General features: G+C 41.4%; 1 protein-coding gene across 1 annotated transcript; it reads left to right on the plus strand.

The window, feature by feature from the left end:
• Positions 1-2,910: 2,910 nt before the first annotated feature.
• Positions 2,911-18,110, plus strand: LOC123233267 (dipeptidase 2-like). The gene is made up of 11 exons (XM_044659420.1): positions 2,911-3,038; positions 3,869-3,995; positions 4,177-4,190; positions 4,303-4,337; positions 8,001-8,142; positions 9,749-9,818; positions 10,612-10,788; positions 11,593-11,677; positions 11,850-11,925; positions 17,184-17,319; positions 17,910-18,110. The coding sequence occupies exons 1-11, from the start codon at positions 2,911-2,913 to the stop codon at positions 18,108-18,110; spliced, it is 1,191 nt and encodes a 396-aa protein (XP_044515355.1).
• The last annotated feature ends 1,970 nt before the right edge of the window (positions 18,111-20,080 follow it).

Below are 20,080 nucleotides of genomic sequence, written 5' to 3' on the forward strand. Positions count from 1 at the left end.
AAATGAGTTAGAAAAAGAAATGGGAAACCACTCCAGTATCTTTGTCAAGAAAACACCAAATGGGGTCACAAAAAGTTAGACATGACTGAAAAATGACTAAACAATAATAATTTAATTAAAGGATTAATTCAAGGACTTACCCTTTTTGTGTCTGTCTCCTTATCTTTAATATGAGCAAGCTGAACCAGATGACCAATGTTTTTTATTTTATTTTATTTATTTTATTGTTTATTTATTTTAAAATCCATACCTTCTTAGAATAGAAACTAAGTATGGGTTTTAGGGAGGAAAAATGGCAAAGGTCTAGGCCAGTGATGGGCAAACTTTTTAAAGAGGGGGCCAAAGGAAAGGGCATGCTCATCTGTCGGTCTGTTTCTAAGGCAACTCTTTCTAAGTTTCATTGTATTGTATCCTACTCATTGTATTCGTCAGATTGGGAATAATGTCCCGAACATTTCAGGGGGCTGCATCTGTCCATAGTTTGCCCATCACTGGCTAGGCAATTGGGTTTAAGTGACATGCCCAAGGTCACACAGCTAGGATGTGTCTGAAGCCCGATTAGAATTTAGGTCCTCCTGATTCTAGTCCTGTTGCTTTATCCACAGTGCTCTCTAGCTGCCCTAACCAATGACCTCCAAATTTCCTTTCTGTCATCCCAAATGAGGAACACAGTTAGGCAGTACAATGGATAGGGTACTGGAGTCAGACCTGAAGTCAGGGAATATCTGAATTCAAATCTTGCCTCTGCTATTCCCTCACTGTCTAACCTTGGAAAAAGAGATTTATTTATTTTTAAATTTAAATTTATCTATTTGCTTGTTTGTTTGTTACATTAAATACCCATTTAACTCTCTCCCTTAAGGCATCATTTGACAAAAAGATGTATCTATAAAACTATGTCTTGCTTGTCTCTATTCATCAGTTCTTTCCCTGGAGGCAGACCCACACAAGTCATTCTTTAAACAATATTTCTGTAGTGTACATAATGTGTTCTTGGTTCTGTTTGTTTCACTCTTGATAATTTCATGTAGGTCTTATCAAGTTTTTCTAAAATTAACCTATTTGTCATTTCTTATGGTACAGTAACATATTTAATCAAACTGCCTCAGTTTCCCCATCTATAGAATAACAGTACCTAGTTCCCAGAATTTCATGAGATATTTGTAAAGTGCTTTGCAAACTTTCACACACAATATAAAAGCTACCCAGCATCTATTATTATTATTGTTGTTGGTCCAGCTGTACCCTGTTCTGCTTAGATCACATCCCATTGTGTTCAGTTTCAGAAACCCTATTTTAGGAAAGATTGGAGTAAATCCCCAAAAGGGTGTCTAAAGATAAGGCCATACAACAATTGGTTGAAGGTCCTAGAAGTATTTAACCTAGAGAAGATTTAAGTGGGATATGATAATCTTTAAGTATTTTTTAAAATAAAAACCCTCACCTTCCATCTTGGAGTCAATTACTGTGTATTGGCTCCAAGGCAGAAGAGTGATAAGGGCTAGGCAATGGGGGTCAAGTGACTTACCCAGGGTCACACAGCTGGGAAGTGTCTGAGGCCAGATTTGAACCTAGAATCTCCCATCTCTAGGCCTGGCTCTCAATCCACTCAGCTATCCAGCTGCCCCCGATAATCTTTAAGTATTGACAGGGCAGCTGGCACCAAAACCATCCAAGCCCCAGAGATCTGTCCCTTTAGCATCAGGGGCTAGAGGTACAGGAAGCAGACCAGGACACTCGGGACAGTGATAACTGTAGGGCCATAGTGACCCTCTGATTCTTTGTAAGGCTACTTTTCTGAACCCTCTTGACCTTTTAGTCTTGGATCAGACCCTTGGAGGGTGAGCAGGGCTGATAGGATGGAGAGCAGGTCCAGAGAGATGTGTCCTAGAAAATGGTGGCTTGGAATCAGAGGGGAGAAAAGGAAGGGACTAACATTGAGGAAGAATAAGACTCAACTTGTAACCAAAGGGATTGGCCATTGGCAGGGGTTGATCTTAGAGGTGGTGATGATTTGGGGAGAATTCAATGGATCCAGCACAGGCTGGTGTGAAGTAGGCTTTCTTTTGGGGTCACCTTAACCAACCATCCTAGGTCTCTGTGTATATGGAGAGTGGGGAGTGTCCCCTGTGTTCTTGGGAGTTTTAGGGACCTCTGTGTGTCTTGCCAAGTAGAACCAAGACCCACAGACCACCTTTTGGGGGATTTGCAGAGGGGAGATAAATTATTAGAGCTGAATAGACCTTTTGCCCCACTTCCTCTAAAATAAATAAATTACTAAGAGACAACATAACATATGGAATAGAGTGCTAGATTTGGAGTCAGAAAACCGTGGGTTCAAATCCTACTTGAGACACCAGTTGTGTGATGCTAAGCAAATCTCACTTAGCTTCCTTATTTGTAGAATGAGGGGGCTTAGTTAGATGACTTGTAAAGTCCCTCTTGGGGCATTTTCCTCTCCTGTAAAATGAACCAGAGAAGGAAATGACAAACCACTCCAGAATCTTTGCCAAAAAAAACCCATATGAAGTCTTGAAGAGTCACATACAATAGAAAATGACAGAAGAACAAAACTGTATCCCGTACATAGACGACCAAAAGATACAGGGTGAGACAAGGCTTCCCCATGAGGAAGTGGGCAGATCCCTAAAGGCAGCTCCTGCTTCCTCTTGGTGCCCCTTCCCCTCTAGCCCAGGGAGCTCTGCCCCACTCCCTGCTCTGACCACCTCTCCCAGTTTCCAGGCAGTCTCCAAGGTACCATGTGTCTCTGCCACAGAGTCTGATGGAAAATCATTGCCTTTTTTTTTTAATCTCCAGCATCTCTCATCCTCGAGATAGGAACTCGCATCTCTCCCTCTGGACCATACGTGACTGAGGCCTCCCCTGAGCTTACAGGGCACCTTTCTGGGTATGGAGAAACCACAGAGGCTGCAGCTGCTGGTGCTGATGCTGCTCGGGGTGGGCACAATCTCCAGCAGCAGTTCTGGGCTAAGGGAAAGGGCTCATGCCCTCATGAGAGCCCACCCACTCATTGATGGGTATGTACTTGCCCTCCTCTCTCCCCTGCTCTCTCCTGGGCACCAGGGGCAAACTGTTGCTGAGATTTAGTCTCCATGACAACAGGCAAATTCTTATTCTGTCAAATCTAGTTTATCTGTCTCCAAACCTGGATCTTCCCCTTCCCCACCAAGGGCTTTGCTGGACAGGGACAAAGAGCTCAGAGTGACCCTAGGTTAGATCATTGTTTCACCTCCAACGAGAACACATATTTCTGCAACAATCTTTTTTAATTTTTTGAGAAAAATTTTCCATGATTCCATGATTCATGTTTTTTCTCTCCCCCCCATCCCTCCCCTCCGTAGCCGATGTGCATTTCCCCTGGGTTTTACAAGTATCATTAAGACCTATTTCCATATTATTGAGAGTTGCACTGGGGTGGTCATTTAGTCTATATTCCCAATCATGACCGCATCAACCCATGTGTTCGAACAGTTGTTTTTCTTCTGTTCTTCAACAATTTTTAAAAACCCTTTTCTTCCATATTAGAACCAATACTATGTCTTGGTTCCAAGGCAGAAGAGCGGTTAAGGGCTAGGCAATGGGGGTTAAGTGATTTGCCCAGGGTCACACAGTGAGGAAGTATCTAAGGTCAAATTTGAACCCAGGACCTCCCATCTCTAGGTCAATCACTTCATTCTTAATCTCTGTCCTCAGTTCTCCCTGACCTTGATCCTTGACACCCCTCTTTCTCCATCTCTCCCTTCCTCCAATTCCCTGCCTTTGGTCCCTCCTAGCTCCTTCCCTGAGCCCTTTCTGACCTTGTACCTTGATTTACCCTGACCCCTGACCCAGGCTTTCTCTCCTATAGCCATAATGACTTAGCAGCAATCCTGAGATTGTTTCAACAGAACAAACTCCAAGGCTTCAACTTGAGAACCTTCAACAAAAGCCAAACCAACATCCAGAAGCTTCAAGCAGGGATGGTGGGAGCCCAGGTATAACCTTCCAACATGGTCCCCATTGACCACCTCTGTAGCCTTCCTCACCACCATTGTCCCTTGTTTACCCCTTTCCCATCACAAGTAGATTTTTAATAAATGCCTGTTCATAGGATTCACAGCTTTAGACCTTTAAGGACCTTAATAGACCATCTAATCCAATCTCTTCATTTTACAGATAAGGAAACTAAGGTAAGTGGATGTCTAATGACTTTACTAGGGTGATACAACAAGTAAATATTTGAGACAGGATTTTGAACCCTGGACTCCATGACTTAAAGTCTAATGCACCAAGCCCTGCTAGGTTGGATGACATTGGAGAAGATCTAAAAGGGTCTGGTGATTGAGCCTTGCCTCTAATATTCTTCTTTCTTGTACCCAGAATTTAAATGAGTAGATTATCTGTGGTTTTTTTAAGCAGAAATTTTTAAAATTCAGTTTTATTTTATTTTCATTTCTGAATTCTTTCCCTTCTGCTTCCTCCTTCCTCACCCAATGAAAAAGCAAGAAAAAGAAAACCTGTAACAAATATGTACAGTCCAGCAAAACAAATTCTCACAGTAGACATGTCCGTAAAAATATGTTTCATCTGCACTCTGAGTCCATCAGCTGTCTATCTGGAGGTGGGCAATGTTTCATCAGGAGTCTAGAATTAGGTTGATCAGAGTTCCTAACTCTTTCCAAGTTGTTTATCTTGATACTATTGTTGTTATATAAATTGTTCTGCTGAGTCTGTTCACTTTGCTCTCATCAGTTCATACAAGTCTTCCCAGATTTCTCTGAAGCCACCCCCATCAGCATTGCTTAGAGCACAATGAGATCCAATCACAGGCTACTAGGTGGTCCAATAAGTAGATTTCCAGGCTTGGAGTTAGGAAGACCTGAGTTCAAATCTGATCTTAGATACTTACTAGCTTTGTGACCCAGGGCAAGTCACTTAACCTTGTTTGCCTCAGTTTTCTCATCTGTAAAATGAACTGGAGAAGGAAATGGCAAACCACTCCACTATCTTTGACAAGAAAACACGCAAATGGGGTCACAAAGAGTTGGACACAACTGAATAGTGATTGAAAAACAAAATTCTATCACATATACAGACCATAATTTGTTCAAACATTCCCCAGTTGCTGGGTCCACTTCAATTTAAAATTCTTTGCCAGTATGAAAAGAGCCATTATAAATATTTCTGTGTGCATGGGCCTTTTCCCACTTTCTTTGATTTCTCTGGGATATAGACTTAGGAATGCTAGTTTTCTGGGGGCATAGTTCCAAATCACTTTTCAGAGTGACTAGACCAGATCCCAGTTCTACCAACAGTACCTGTTTTCCCAGATCCCCTCTGTCATTTGTCATTTTCCTTTTCTGTCATCTTAACCAATATGATAGATGTGAGTTGACTCAGAACTGTTTTAATTTACATTTATCTAATTATGTGTGATTTTGAGTATTTTTTCATATGATGATTGATAGCTTATATTTCTTCCTTTGAAAACTGCCTATTCATATCCTTTGACAACTTATCAAATGGGTTATGGTCCTTTTTCTTATAAATTTGGCTCCATTTCCTATATAATCAAGAAATTAGATTTTTATCAGAGAAATTTGCTGAAAGATTTCCCTTTCCCATTTCCTAATTCTCTTCTAGTTTTAGCTGCATTAGTTTTATTTATGCAAAAACTTTTAAGTTTTATGTAATCAAAATTGCCCATTTTAATTCCTGTGAACCTTTCTATTTGTTTGGTCATACTCTTCTGTTATCCATAGATCTGACAGGTACATTTTCCCACACTTCCCTAATTTTCTTATGCTATCATCCTTTATAATTAAATTGCTTCCCTGTATGGAGCTTAGCTTGATAGATTGGTGTAAGATCTTGCTCTATGCCTGTTTTCTGCCAGACAACTTTTTCAGTTTTCCCAGCAATTTTCATTGGTTGGTTCTTGCTCAAGGGCTGGGATCTCTGAATTTCTCAAATGCTAGACTATTGTGCTCATTTACTTCTGTACATTGTAGACCTAATCTAGATCAATGTCTTTATTTCTTCCCCACTACAAAATTGTTTTCTTTCTGATTAGTGCTTTGTAATGTAACTTGAGATGTGGTATGAGTTTGGGTTTTTAATTAACAATAATATAATGTAATACAATAAAACAAGAACAAACATTTATTAAATATATTCTATCCAGAGTCTCTCGCCAAACACTGAAAGAGATAAGAGGTTTGACTAAGACGCAGACCTTGTCTTCATCAATTGATCAGTTTATCAATAAATACTCCCTAACTGCCTAAGCTATGCCAGTCCCTATGCTGGGTATTAGAGAAAGTTAAAAAAAAAAAAAAGAAACAATCTCTTCCCTTAGGAAGCTTACATCCCCATCAGAAGAGGGAAAGAAAGTGTGTGTGTGTGTGTGTGTGTGTGTGTGTGTGTGTGTGTGTGTGTGTGTNTGTGTGTGTGTGTGTGTGTGTGTGTGTGTGTGTGTGTGTGTGTGTGTGTGTGTGTGTAAACTCCTATATTTATATGTTTATATAATATATGTAGTTGTTTAGTTGTTTCAGACATGTCTGACTCTGTGTTCCCATTTGGGGGTTTTCTTGGCAAGGACACTGCAGTGGTTTGCCATTTCCTTCTCCAGCTTATTTTACAGATGAGGAAACTGAGGCAAACAGAGTCAGGGCCACATAGTAAGTATCTGAGGCCAGATTTGAACTCAGAAAGATGAGTCTTTCTGACTCCAGGACTGGCACTCTATCCACTGTGCCATTGAGCTGCCCAATATGTGTGTGTATACATATAATATACATATATACAAAATAAATGCTAGAGAGTTAAATGCAAGATAGTTTGGGTGGGGAGAAGCCAGCAGTTAGAAGGATCAAGAGAGTTTTCAAATGGAAAATTGTTGGGACAAATATACCTAATCCATAGCAAAAATCACTGAGAAAGAGTTCTGAGAATGATCAATCAATTTATTAGGGATTCCAGTGGCCCCTAATCAGTCGTATCCAAGACTTTCCTCATGGCCAAGGATCCCAATCCTCAGAGTCCTGGGTTTTGTAGCATTTAGAAGGTAACAAAAATGGAATTAGATGGCACAGTTCCAAGATTGGTCATCTTCAGAAGTGGGGGAGTCCCTATGATTGTCTATGGGACATGTACATAACCCTTTTTACAGTCATCATTTACTAATATCCTCTCATAAGACTTTCTGGCAGGCCATGCATGACTCCCAGTCAACAAGGTCATGGGACTTCTGCAAGGCCAATTGGCCATCTAGGCAGGGGTTTGACCAACAACATTCTGGGATTCAAGAGCACTGATGGAGCCCTTAAGGATTTGTGGTTTTAAAGCAAAGATTAATTGGGAGTGGGTGGAAATGATTCATATGGGTGAGGGGTGTTTGCTGTTGCACTAACAGGCTCCTGTTATTGTCATTCCCTATAACAATAATATATATAATAAATATATATATATAAAAATATAACAACAAAATCCTATAATGTAATTCTCTGTAACAGGCCTAACTAGTACCAGTATGATTCTGACTTATAATCAAATATAATCTCCATATTTTTCTTTTTTTTTTTTAAACACTTAACTTCTGTGTATTGGCTCCTTGGTGGAAGAGTGGTAAGGGTGGGCAATGGGGGTCAAGTGACTTGCCCAGGGTCACACAGCTGGGAAGTTTCTGAGGCCAGATTTGAACCTAGAACCTTCCGTCTCTGGGCCTGACTAAATCTACTGAGCTACCCAGCTGCCTTCTCCATACTTTTCAATATATAAATATGATCAATAATACCAAGGAGGTTAATTAATTCCANCTTCCCTTCCCTTCCCTTCCCTTCCCTTCCCTTCCCTTCCCTTCCCTTCCCTTCCCTTCCCTTCCCTTCCCTTCCCTTCCCTTCCCTTCCCTCTCCTCTCATCCCTTTTCCTCATCTCCCCTCCCCTCCAAGATAGCAACTTATTTCCTTGGGACTCACTGCTCCTTCCTTTCCCATCCCCAGAACTCAAGGAGAGCCGGAAGCTGGCCTGCCTGATTGGGGTGGAAGGTGGTCACTCCATGGATGGAAGCCTGGCCATCTTGCGAGTATTCTATGACCTTGGAGTCCGCTATATGACTCTCACGCATTTCTGTAACACACCCTGGTAAGAGTAACACGATTTGGATTTTTTTTTAAGGGGAGGGTTTCCATCTTATTTCCTTTTTCAATGAATAAACCTTAATTTTTTCTCCTCCTCACCTCTATCTTCAATTTTTTTAAACCCTTACCTTCTGTCTTAGAATCAATACTAAGAGGGACAGGTAGGTGGTTCAATGGATAGTGAATCTGGTCTAGATACTTCCTAGCTGTGTGACCTTGGGCAAATTGCTTAATCCCTATTGCCTAGCCTTTATGATTCTTCTTCCTTAGATCCAATACATAGTATTGATTCTGAGATGGGAAGTAAGATTGAAAAAATATATCAGTGCTGAGTATTGGTTCCAAGGCAGAAGGGTGATAAGGGCTAGGTAATGGGGGTTAAATGACTTACCCAGAGTCCCACAGCTGGGAAGTATTTGAGACCAGATTTGAACCCAGGACATCCCATCTCTGGCCTGGCTCTCTGTTCACCGAGCCACCTAGCTGCCCCTCGCTTTAATTTAAAAGAAAAAACAAAACTCTAGAACAAACATACATGATCAAGCAAAACAAATTCCCACATTGGCCATGTCTGAAAATGCGTCTTGTTCTGTATTCTGAGTCTACCCGCTCTCTGTTAGGAAGTGGGTAACTCAGATCATCATTAGTCCTCTGGAATCAGGATTGGTCACTGTATTGATTCTTTCAAAGTTGTCTATCTTTATAATTCAGAGGTTAGTCTACAAATTGTTCTCCTGGTTCAGAACACCCATTCTGAAGAATCAGAGGGTGCCAAGTGGCCATCCTTCTGGGGCTTCTGAAGTGGAGGGCAACTCCTACCCAGAGTTGGTAGGAAGACCAGAGTAGACAAAGAGAAGGAAATTTAGGAGCTAGGACTTAAACTAGGGCTAAAACCCAGGTCTTCAGCTTAAGGAAGACATTTTCTTAAGGCATTAAGCCAATTATTGGGGAGCTATGAGACTGAGGAGGAACCAGAGTTGTATTCTTACACTGTGAGCTCTGTGGAAAGGTATTAGATATGGAAGCAGAAGACCCATGTTCAAATCCTAACTCAGTCACCAACAAGGTCATTGTTTGACCTCAGGCAAGATCTCTTCCAATCTCTGAGCCTCAGTTTACTCATTTGTAAATTGAAGAGGTTGGACTAGATAATCTCTATGGTTCTATGATCTTTTGTTCAGGGTAAGAAAGTTGGGGAGGGGGCAGAGCCAAGGCTGAACTGGGGTCCTTCAGGCTCCTTCATATCTTTGTTGGGACAATTTTGTGCTTAGAGAGGAAGATAAGAAAAATGTTTCCTCATCTAAGACCCTTGGACTCATTTTTCTTGAACCCTGGGCTTTGGAGCCAATAGAGGTTCATAGGGACCAGAAAACTAGCTCTAAGGCATAAGACCTGAGGCAGAGTTCTAGGGCTCAATATTCCCCCAGACCCTGCCCACACTGGCCCTGGGTTCTAGGAGGACTTTCAAAACCTTATTTCCTTCTTTTCTGTTTTTAAGGGGAAGGAAAAGAAAGAAGGTATCATATGATTGCTTTGGTTGGGTATTCAGAGTTGGAAGATCCTAACTTTGTGTCTATTATAGCTAATTTACATTGTTCTATGTCTCATAGGGCAGAGAGCTCAACCAAAGGCCTGCATGACTTTTATCCACAAATTAAGGGGCTGAGTAGCTTTGGTGAGGTAAGAGGTCTCAGAAACAGAGGGAAGATGGGCCCACCTGGCCTCAGGGTTGGAAGGGCCTTCAAAAATCAACTAGTCCCCGGGGCAGCTGGGTAGCTCAGTGGATTGAGAGCCAGGCCTAGAGATGAGAGGTCCTAGGTTCAAATCCGGCCTCAGACACTTCCCAGCTGTGTGACCCTGGGCAAGTCACTTGACCCCCATTGCCTACCCTTACCAATCTTCCACCTATAAGTCAATACACAGAAGTTAAGGGTTTAAAATTAAAAAAAAAAAAAAATCAACTAGTCCAACCAGTACTCCCTCCTACAACTCCCTCCTGCAATATCCCCCACCAATAGTTGTATAGCTTCTTCCTGAAGATCTCCAGGTTTGGAGAATTCACAACTTTCAGAAGCATCTCATTCTATTTTTAGGTAGACACGATTATTGGGAAGTTTTTTCTTACACTGAACTGAAATCTTCCTCTGTTCCTTCCACCCATTGCTTCTAGTTCTGCTCTTCAAGGTCAGATAGAATAAGGCTAGTTCCTTTTTCCCTTGACAGACTTTGAAGGCGGCTATCAGGTCCCCTTCCCACCTCCCAGGCCTTTTCTTTATGCTAAATGTCCTTACTTCCTTCAAAAGATCCCAGCATGTCCTGGTCTCCAAGTCTCCTTTACTCCCCTGGCTACCATCTTCTTATGGGCTCCACGATCCACTCCTAGAGGCATTGCCTAGCTCCTTGGCTTAAAATTAACTCCATTTTGCTCTCTCCAATCTCTATCCTGCTTCCTTCCTTGAACCTGATGTTTTAGAAAGTGATAAAGGAAATGAACCGTCTGGGCATGATGGTGGACCTTTCCCATACGGCAGATGCCACGGCCAGCCAGGCAATGATCGTGTCACAGGCTCCAGTGATCTTCTCTCACTCTTCTGCCTTCTCAGTATGCAACAACTCTAGAAATGTGCCAGACAACCTCCTGAAGCAGTTGGTAAGCCATAGTAACCCTGTCAAATGCCAGTCCTGGGACACTGCGGACCCTCTGATCCCAAGTGCCTGAGCTCCTAGATTCTCTTCTCTCATCACAATCCATTCCAGAAGCCAAGTACCTCCAGGGTGAGCAGAGAACAATACAGACCCCCAGAGTTCCTAACACCTAGACTTAGGATCAGAAGATTTAAAGTTGGAAGTCATCTTAGAGGCCATTGAGGCCAGGTCCTCCATTTTTCAGATGAGGAAACTAAGGCATAGAGGGGTTTAAGTGAAAAGAGCAATTTGGACTGAGAATGCTGCTGAACATCTCACCCAGCTTCCTGCAGATGCCTCTCCCCTCTCAGTCCCTAGTCTACTTGAAATGTTCATTGTAAATCCCTTGGAGCAAGAAGGGTGTCAGAAGATGAGGAACTCATAAATTCCAGAGGCATCCAACCAGATTGTTGGAAAGTTTTTTCCTTAAACCGAAATGAAACTTCCTCTCTGCCCCTTCCACCCATTGTTTCTAGGTCTTCCCTTTAAAGTGAAATAGAATAAGGCTAGCCCCTTTTTCCCTTGACAAACCTTGAAGGCAGATGTCATGCCCCCTTCCCACCACCAAAAGTTTTTCTTTATGCTAAATGTCCTCAAAACTTCAAAAGATTTTTGCATGCCCTGGTGTGAGGAATGCAAAGCTTGGCTCTGCAGAGGATTTATAGGAGGATAGGAACAAGAATAATGAGAAAGTATTAATAGATCATGACCTGCCCAAATGGAAGGCAACCTCACTGGCTACTTTGAGGGGCTGTGTCTGTTTTTGCAGAAAAGGAATGGTGGCATCGTGATGGTGACCTTCCCTGTAGGTGTGCTTCAGTGTGACCTGCAGGCTAACATCTCCACTGTTGCAGGTGAGGCCCAAATCATTTGTCCCCTGGCCATGGGAATGATGGCTCATCAGAGGTGGGCCAGTGGGTAGTGGGAGAGGAATGTGAAGACAAGAAGTATGTCCTGGAGGAAGGGAGGGACATGAACCTCAGTCTTCCCTCCCATGCTGAGAATCCTTGGTGCTCTGATTCTTAGATCACTTTGACTATATAAAGAAGGTTATAGGAGCTGAGTCCATGGGAATTGGAGGAGACTATGATGGCGTGGACAAGTGAGTGTCTTATTTCTGTTTCCCTGGAGTTAACTACATAGTGGGAAATCCATAAATAGTGAGTCAGTAAACATTGATTAAGTGCCTACTATGTGCCAGGTACTGTGCTAAGTGCTGGACATGCAAAAAAGAAAAATCATAGATCTTAAACAAAAATATCATACAGTCTAATCCCTTCATTTTATATTCTGTGCATTATTTTTATTTATTTTTTTTTAAACCCTTGTACTTCGGTGTATTGTCTTATAGGTGGAAGATTGGTAAGGGTGGGCAATGGGAATTTATTTTTATTTTTAAGAAAAAATTTCCGTGGTTACATGATTCATGTTCTTACTTTCCCCTTCACTCCCCCTTTAGTCCCCCTCCCCCATAGCTGACACATATTTCCACCGATTTTAACATGTGTCATCTATAAAGACCTATTTCCATATTATTGATATTTGCATTGGTGTGGTCGTTTCGGGTCTACATCCCCAATCATGTTCGCCTCAACCCATGTGTTCAAGCAATTGTTTTTCTTCTGTGTTTCCCCTCATGTAGTTCTTCCTCTGAATGTGGATAGCATTCCTTTCCATAAATCCCTCAGAATTGTCCTGGGTCATTGCATTGCTGTTAGTACAGAAGTCTGTTACATTCGATTTTACCACAGTATATCAGTCTCTGTGTACAATGTTCTTCTGGATCTGCTCCTTTCACTCTGCATCAATTCCTGGAGGTCGTTCCAGTTCACATAGAATTCCTCCAGTCTATTATTCCTTTGAGCAGCAGCATATATCACAATTTGTTCAGCCATTCCCCAATTGAAGGGCATAGAAGATAAAACTGAGATCTATAAAGATTAAGTGACTTGTTCAAGGTCACACAAGTACAGAACTTTCATATTCCACCAATCTGGATTGGGTTGGGAAAGGCCTTTGCAGAAGGACGTATCAAATACATGGGCATCATCAATCAATCAATCAATCAATCAATCAACATTTAATAAGTATAACCTAGAGAATTGCTCCCTCTAGAGGAGGGAGAGAACATGAATAATGTAACGTGGAAAAATACTTTAAAATAAATAAATTATAATAATAAAAAAGATAAAATAAAATGAAATAAAATAACAAACATTTATTAAGAGGCTACTATAGGCCAGACACTGGAGATACAAAAAAAAGCAAGTGATAGCCCCGCTTTCAAGGAGTTTATAATTTTGTGGGAAAGATACAAAATAAATAAATATATACAAACAAGCTATTTTTATAATGTTACAATAGAATTTATAATTGAAAAGGTTAAGTCAAGAGATCTTCTCAATAGAATAAATAGGAAAAAATCAACAGAAGGAAGGCACCAAAATTAACAGGGGTTGGGGACAGCTTCCTATAGCAGGTGGGATTTTAGTTGAGTCTTAAAGGAAAAGAGGGAAGATGGTAAATGGAGATGAGCAGGGAGAGCACTCCAGGCATGGGGGACAGCTGAAGAAAATGTTGGGAGCTGAGAGATGAAGTATCCTGCTTGTGGAACAGCCAGGAGGCTAGCATCACTGGATTGAAGAGTATATAGGTCAGGGAGTAAGATATAAGCAGTCTAGAAAGGCAGGAAAGATCTAGATTATGTGAATGCCAAACAGAGGATTTTGTATTTGCTTTTTGCAATAGAGAGCCACTGGAGTTTATCAAATGGGGGCATGAAATGATCAGACCTGTAATTTAGGAAAATCACTTTAGTGGATGAATGCAGTGAGGAGAGACTTGAGACAGGCAGGCTATCATAAGAGTTGGGACAGTGTCAGAGAGAAGGGGACATATTAGAGAGATACTGCAAAAATGATATCAACAGGTAATGGCCAACAGCTTGGATATAGGGGGTTGGGGTGAGAGATAGTGAAGGATCCAGGTTGTGAGCTTGCAGGACCTGGAGGATGATCTTGCCCCCTACAATAATATATAGAAGATAGGAGGAGGAAAGGTATAGGAGGAAAGATAGTAAGTTCTCTTTTGAACATTTTGAATTTAAGATATCTACTGGATATCTATTTTGAAATGTCTGAAAACTGATTAGAGACGTGAGATTGAAAGTCAGTAGAGTTTGGGGCAGGAAAGAGAATTTGAGTATCATCAGTATAGAGATGATAATTAGATCCATGAGTGCTGATGAAATCACCCAGTAAAATAGAATGTAGGGAGAAGAGAAATGAATGCCCAGGATGGAACCTTGAAGGACACCTATGATTGGAGGGCATGATTTAGATGAGAATACATCAAAGGAGACTGAGAAGGAATGGCCAGATAAGTAGGAGAGAATCAGGAGAAAGTTATTCCCTAACTTCATTGAGCACCAAGTTACCATCCCATCTCACTCATTCCTTGCAGTTCCATACTTCTCAAAAGCCTAGGCTCTACCTATAGCCAGCATTTCCTCCTTAACTCAAATGCCTAGAAATTAAGAGTTGAAAGGGATTTAGGTTGCCCAATAGTCTAACCCATACTTGAAAGGAATCTGCCCCTATAACATACCTGATAAGTGGTCATCCAGACTTGTAATTTGACTTCTGACCCCACCACTCTACTAAAACATCTCTCTCTAAGGTCACATATCACTTTCCATATTGAATTTTCATCAAGTTCTTCTTGGGCTTATGGTCACCTTTCCAGATGTGGTCACTCAATCATCTCCCCTTAGATCTCACCTTCCTTTGTCTCTCTCTGCACTATGTTACACGGTTGCCCAATCTCTTCTCCTAGACACTTTTCCCTTCTCTTTGCCTTTTTAACACAGTTCTATCTTGGTTCTTCTCCCATCTTGTTTTTCTTTGCTCATCCCTTTTTTTCCTCTTTCTGATTGCCCGAAGTTCAGGACTTAGCCCTTCACTCTCCTTTCTCTATATTCTTTCCTTAACAATACTACCTCTACCCATCATTTTTGCTATCACTTTTATACTCATGATCCTCCAAAAAAAGTTCCCAAATTTCAAGCTGCCTTCTTCCATCTCCCCTTGTATATGAACCAGTCAGTCAATCATCATTTATTAATTGTCTACTATGTGCCAGGCACTGTGCTAAGTGCTGGGGTACAAAAAAAAAGGCAAAAGAAAGTCCCTGCCCTCAAGGAGTTTATAATCTAATAGAAAAAACAACATGCAAACATATAACAAAATACTAAAATTAAATAGTTTATTATTATATAATTATATAGTATATAAAATGTAACACACTATATAATAATATATAATACATATGCTGATGTAAGTTATATCTAAAATGATATGTTCTTACATAATTGTATATTATATAACTAATACTAAGTAAAATAAATAAAAAACAAACAAATAAATAGATAACAGAAGGAAGACCCTGGGAAGGTTTCCTATAGATGATCCATTGTCACATCAAGCTCCAAACATTCCAAACCAAACTTACCATCTTTTCTGTAAAGCCAATTTGCTTTCTGTCAATAGTATCTTCCCTTGGAATTATGCCTAATAATTCCTTTTCCTTCTCCCCTTGCCCATCTAGTCATTTATCAGCCCTGTTGATTTTTCCTTTTTGATATCTTTTATACCCTTTCCCTCATTTCTCTTCATAGTAACGCCACTCTAGTATAGGTTCTCATTCATTCATGCCTGTCTGGTCTCCCTGATACCATCCCCTCCCTCCTTTAATTCAGACTATTTAACCCTAACCAGGACAGGGTAATTAGGACTATGTCCCAGGGAACTGAATTTAGAGGGTATTGCATTTAAAAGACACTGTCAACACTTGGAGACCATCAACAGTTAGAAATAATTGAGTTTAGCATCTAGTCAGCAAAGATGATTACTCAACTGAGAAATCTACCACATGGTAGGTTGAAGCAAGCTCTTCTGCTCATTCTGCTCCTTTTGCTTGCCCAACTGAGGATTCTCCACGATCCTTATCCTAGGGACAGTTTGTGGTATGTGTCCTGGACACCAAATTTCCTAGTTATAGATCTATATACCATTATGAGAGAAAAATCCCCCTAGTCCCTTTTATGAAGATTAGATTTTAATGTTATCAATAGTCTTGAGATAATCATAATTATAATTCTAAGCTACTTAACATGAATCATTATTTTAGCAGACTTTTGCGAATATTCTGATATAAGTATTAAGGTTTTGAATTAAGAAAATAACAGCTTTTGCAAGGCCTTAGTGCCAACCCCACCCTTCAATGTTGCTATATCAGGCACCCTAACTTGTGATCCATTATGTGTCAGGATGCCTGACCTTTAGTCAAAACCTGGTACCACTCATTTCCACCCACTCATAGCCCAGGCATCACTGCTTCCCCCCTTTCCATCAAGTGATTCTTAAGTCATGGTCAAAAGATTTCTTTCACCGAATAAGGGGTGCTTCCTAGCTGACCTACCCGATGAATATTGCTTCTGGGTGTCTCTATTCTTTGAGGGATATGACTATTTTGTACTATTTTTGTGCTGGTATAAAAGTTGTCTAATTCTTTGGGGTATGAAGGAAGGTCTTTCACAGAGCTCGGGGGGCCTCTGGTCATGACCTGGGGTCCAGCTTTGTTGTGGGATCGGCCCTCCCATAATAAACCTCTTTCTTCATGGCTTGGATATTTTGCTTATCATTTGCATACTTGTGCTTAGAAAAAATTACACAACACCATTATGACAACACACAGTTACACAACACACATCATCTTCAGAAAACTCTACTCTGCCTACTTGGCCACAATTCAAGAGTCTTCCATGATTGCCCATTGCCTAATACACAAAGTCCAAACTCCTTAGTCATTGACATTAGACATTAAAGGGCTTCCATCATTTGGCTCCAACTATATCTCTGGCTACTTCCCGACATGCCCCTTCTTTTCTATTCAAATAGAGGGTTACTGTGAGGGGAACACAAAGCATGCCATCCTTATGAGACATCATCTGTGGAACATGAGAAGTAACTGGGTTAGTGTCTCTGGAGGGAAAGGAATTTTTGGAATGGAGGAAGAGAAAGGCAAAGCCTGGACCGACCTGGGTTTCATCTGCCTTCCTCAGTGGTTTTCATTGGGAAAAGATGTAATTGACCCCACAGGCAGCCACTCTTCAGAAGAACTTCTATTACTGGAACAGGGAATCAATAACAAGCATTTATTGAACTGTAAGAATTCAGAGGAAGGTGGGAGCACTGTGAGCTAGCAATTTACACCTCCCCAAGAAAGTCCTTTTTTCATCTTGGTTGAAAGGTTCCAGGTATAGTCAAATGGAGACAGCTGGAGTAACTTGGTCATTTGCAGGTTCCCACGAGGTCTGGAAGATGTCTCCAAATATCCTGTTTTGATTGAGGAGCTGCTGAGGAGGGGCTGGACTGAGAAGGAGCTGCAGGGTTTGCTTCGGGACAACCTCTTGAGAGTCTTTCAGAAAGTAGAACAGGTGATAGCTGAACCCTAAGGCCACCATCTTGGCTTCTCATGAGCTACCCCACTACTTCCCTATAAATGGCTCTCCTAGAACTGGATTGCCCCCTCATGTCTTTGGATGGAGGAGCAGGGAACGGTTCTATCTTCATACTCAGGCCCAGACACCAGTCCATAGGTAAAAGCAGCTTGGTGCCTATCTCTTTGGCCTTTCTTACCCTGTGTCACAGTGTGGCAAACTAGAGCCTTTTTTTTTTAACCCTTCTCTTCTGTCTTAGAATCAATATAAGGCAGAAGAGCAGTAAGGAATAGGCAATGGGAATTAAGTGATTTGCCCCAAGATCATACAACTAGGAAGCGTCCGGGGCCAGATTTGAACCTAGCATCTCCCACTTCTATATCTAACTCTCAATCCACTGAGCCACCTAGATGCTAGAAAGCTACCCTAGCTTTCCTTTTGAGAGAAAGGTTGACAAAGCCATAGGTCATTTCCCTGGATGCTCATTTCTACTGGGGGGAGAAGTGCCTCTGTCTGATATAACTCCCCTACCTAGACCCTATTTGAGATGGCGGATATTGTCACCTCCTAACAAGGTCTCTTCTCAGGTTCGACAAGAGAGCAAGACCCTGACTCCCATAGAAGACATGCTTCCTGAGATGACTATAGATAATCCATGCCGTTCGACTTCCCTGCAATTTCCATTACAGAAGCCAGTCTGGAGTGGGCAACCCTCCTTGCACCCAGCTCTGGATCTCATCACCCTTGCCCTTGTCCTAATGTCCTCAGTGAGGCATCTCTTCTCCTGAGATGGAAGGTTGGGTCACAAAAGGGGTAGGTCAGTGCCTGCCTCAGGATAAATTTGGAGCCCTCAGTTTTGATCCTTAGGAGATGGACTCTATCCTAGTTCAGGGGGACAGCTATATTCTTCCCTCTCTTTATGACCTTCCTCTACTCCCTGGCTAGGCTATTGACTCCATTTAGGCAGCAGAGAGGCCTGGCAAGGTATTGGCAGTGGCCTTCCTTTACAATGGTCAGTTCAATTTTCAATGGTTCCTCTAGACTCACCCCCTGGGAATCAACAAAAAAGACCTCAGGGTGAAGGTGAAGAGTATGGTAGTGATGGCAGCTCATAGAATAGGTAACAAATCTCTCTCTCTTCATTGCTCCAGGGTCAGGTCCAAACCTCTCTTTTGACCTTACCACATTCCTAGTAGGACTTGTGATGAGTGACCAGGGATACAGCTCTTCTTTCCCCTCCAGTCCAAGACCCAACCCAGCAGAGTCTCTGATGAGGAGAAACAAGACAGTGTCTACCCTCTCTCCTACCCCCCTGTCCCTCAACTACGAGAAGATATCTCTAGGCCAATAATTCAGACAAGAGAGCCAGCTCATGATGGGGCCATGCAGGACTGTGAGACACAAGACCTCATTATCTTTGAACCAGAAAATGACCTCTGAACTGACTCAAGAACTCTGGAATTTTCATCCTCAACTTACAGTTATATGGAATCTTGTCCCATTAACATTTACTTTCTGCTGGAAAGTAAGACCTTTCTCTCTTTTAGCCCCAAATTTAGCATCATATTAATAGTTTTTGTCTTTTGGTTTGCTCTTCCCTCCTTCCTCTTTCCCTTCCAAGGATTCCAACACTTCTAGATCCTTGTTCTGAATTTCTAAATTTCTAAATATTCCCCTGGAAAGGCTGTTAGGACAGTAGGGCACTGACTTCTATCCAACAAACTCTATCCACTAGTCTAGGTCAAATGAGTAAGAATAAACTTAATGCAAATAATTTGAAAATCCGTGTCTTCTCTGTTTTCTAGCTTGTACCCAGTAGGGTGCTGATGTTTAATCCACAGGCAGACCTTGGATCCCTTTGACTAGGGATGGGGTGGAGAGGACTTGTTTGCTGTAGGATCTCTCAAAGGGGCAGAATTTAGGGCTTGGCCCAGGAGGAGCACTGGGCACTGGATTTCCTTCAGTCCTATCAAGATCAGAAGATATTCTTTTTAAAAACTTATTTTTAATTAATTAATTTTAAAATATTATCCCATGTTTACATGATTCATTTTCTTTCCCTCCCCTCTTCCCTCCTCCCTTCCAGAGCCAACAAGCAGTTCAATTGGGTTGTACAAATGTTTTGTAATAATTAAAAGGTCACCAAATTATAATAATTAAAATTAAATTATGAGGCTGTTAGTAGCTTTAGTAGCTTTATTACATCAAATCAGTGATAGTAAAGAGAGGGAAATGTAGGAAAGAGGTAGAGAGCAGTTTAGCTAAATACCCTAATTACTGTTCTAATGGAATGAAGTTCATCACCCACAAAGGCTCCTTCAGGTCCAATCTCCAAACAGAAGTCTGAGAGGATCTCTTCAGCAAGAGTTACCAGTGCAAGAATGTGTCTTCAGACCTCTGGTCACACCTTTATAAGCCATTTTCTCCACCCACTAGCTCTCTCACAGCACATCTCAGGAACCAATCATAGTTCCTTAATTTGCCTGGCACTACCTAGTGGGGCAGTGCCTGCTGGATGTCTGTACTTGCACATCAGTGGTAAAGGATATTCAAGTTCCTGACTGATTCCATCAAAGGTTACATCAAAGAAAACAAAGGGAGGGTAATTCCCTTTTCACAGTTGTCACTTGATACCTATTTCCATCTCCTTCATTTTTTCTATAGAGAAAAAAAATTTTTAAGGCCTAAACCCCAAATCACATAATCATATATACATGTGATAAGTGATATCATATGTTTTGCTTTTGCATTTTTACTC

The sequence above is a fragment of the Gracilinanus agilis genome, chromosome 2 (genome assembly GCF_016433145.1).
Source record: "Gracilinanus agilis isolate LMUSP501 chromosome 2, AgileGrace, whole genome shotgun sequence".
NCBI classification, from domain to species: Eukaryota; Metazoa; Chordata; class Mammalia; order Didelphimorphia; family Didelphidae; genus Gracilinanus; species Gracilinanus agilis.

Coding starts and splice junctions, on each gene's coding strand:
- LOC123233267 (XM_044659420.1), top strand. CDS start 2,911: ATGGAGAAACCACAGAGGCTGCAGCTGCTGGTGCTGATGCTGCTCGGG. Junction 4,338..8,000: donor AGAAGATCTAAAAGGGTCTG/GTGATTGAGCCT, acceptor TCCCATCCCCAG/AACTCAAGGAGAGCCGGAAG. Junction 11,926..17,183: donor GACTATGATGGCGTGGACAA/GTGAGTGTCTTA, acceptor GGTCATTTGCAG/GTTCCCACGAGGTCTGGAAG.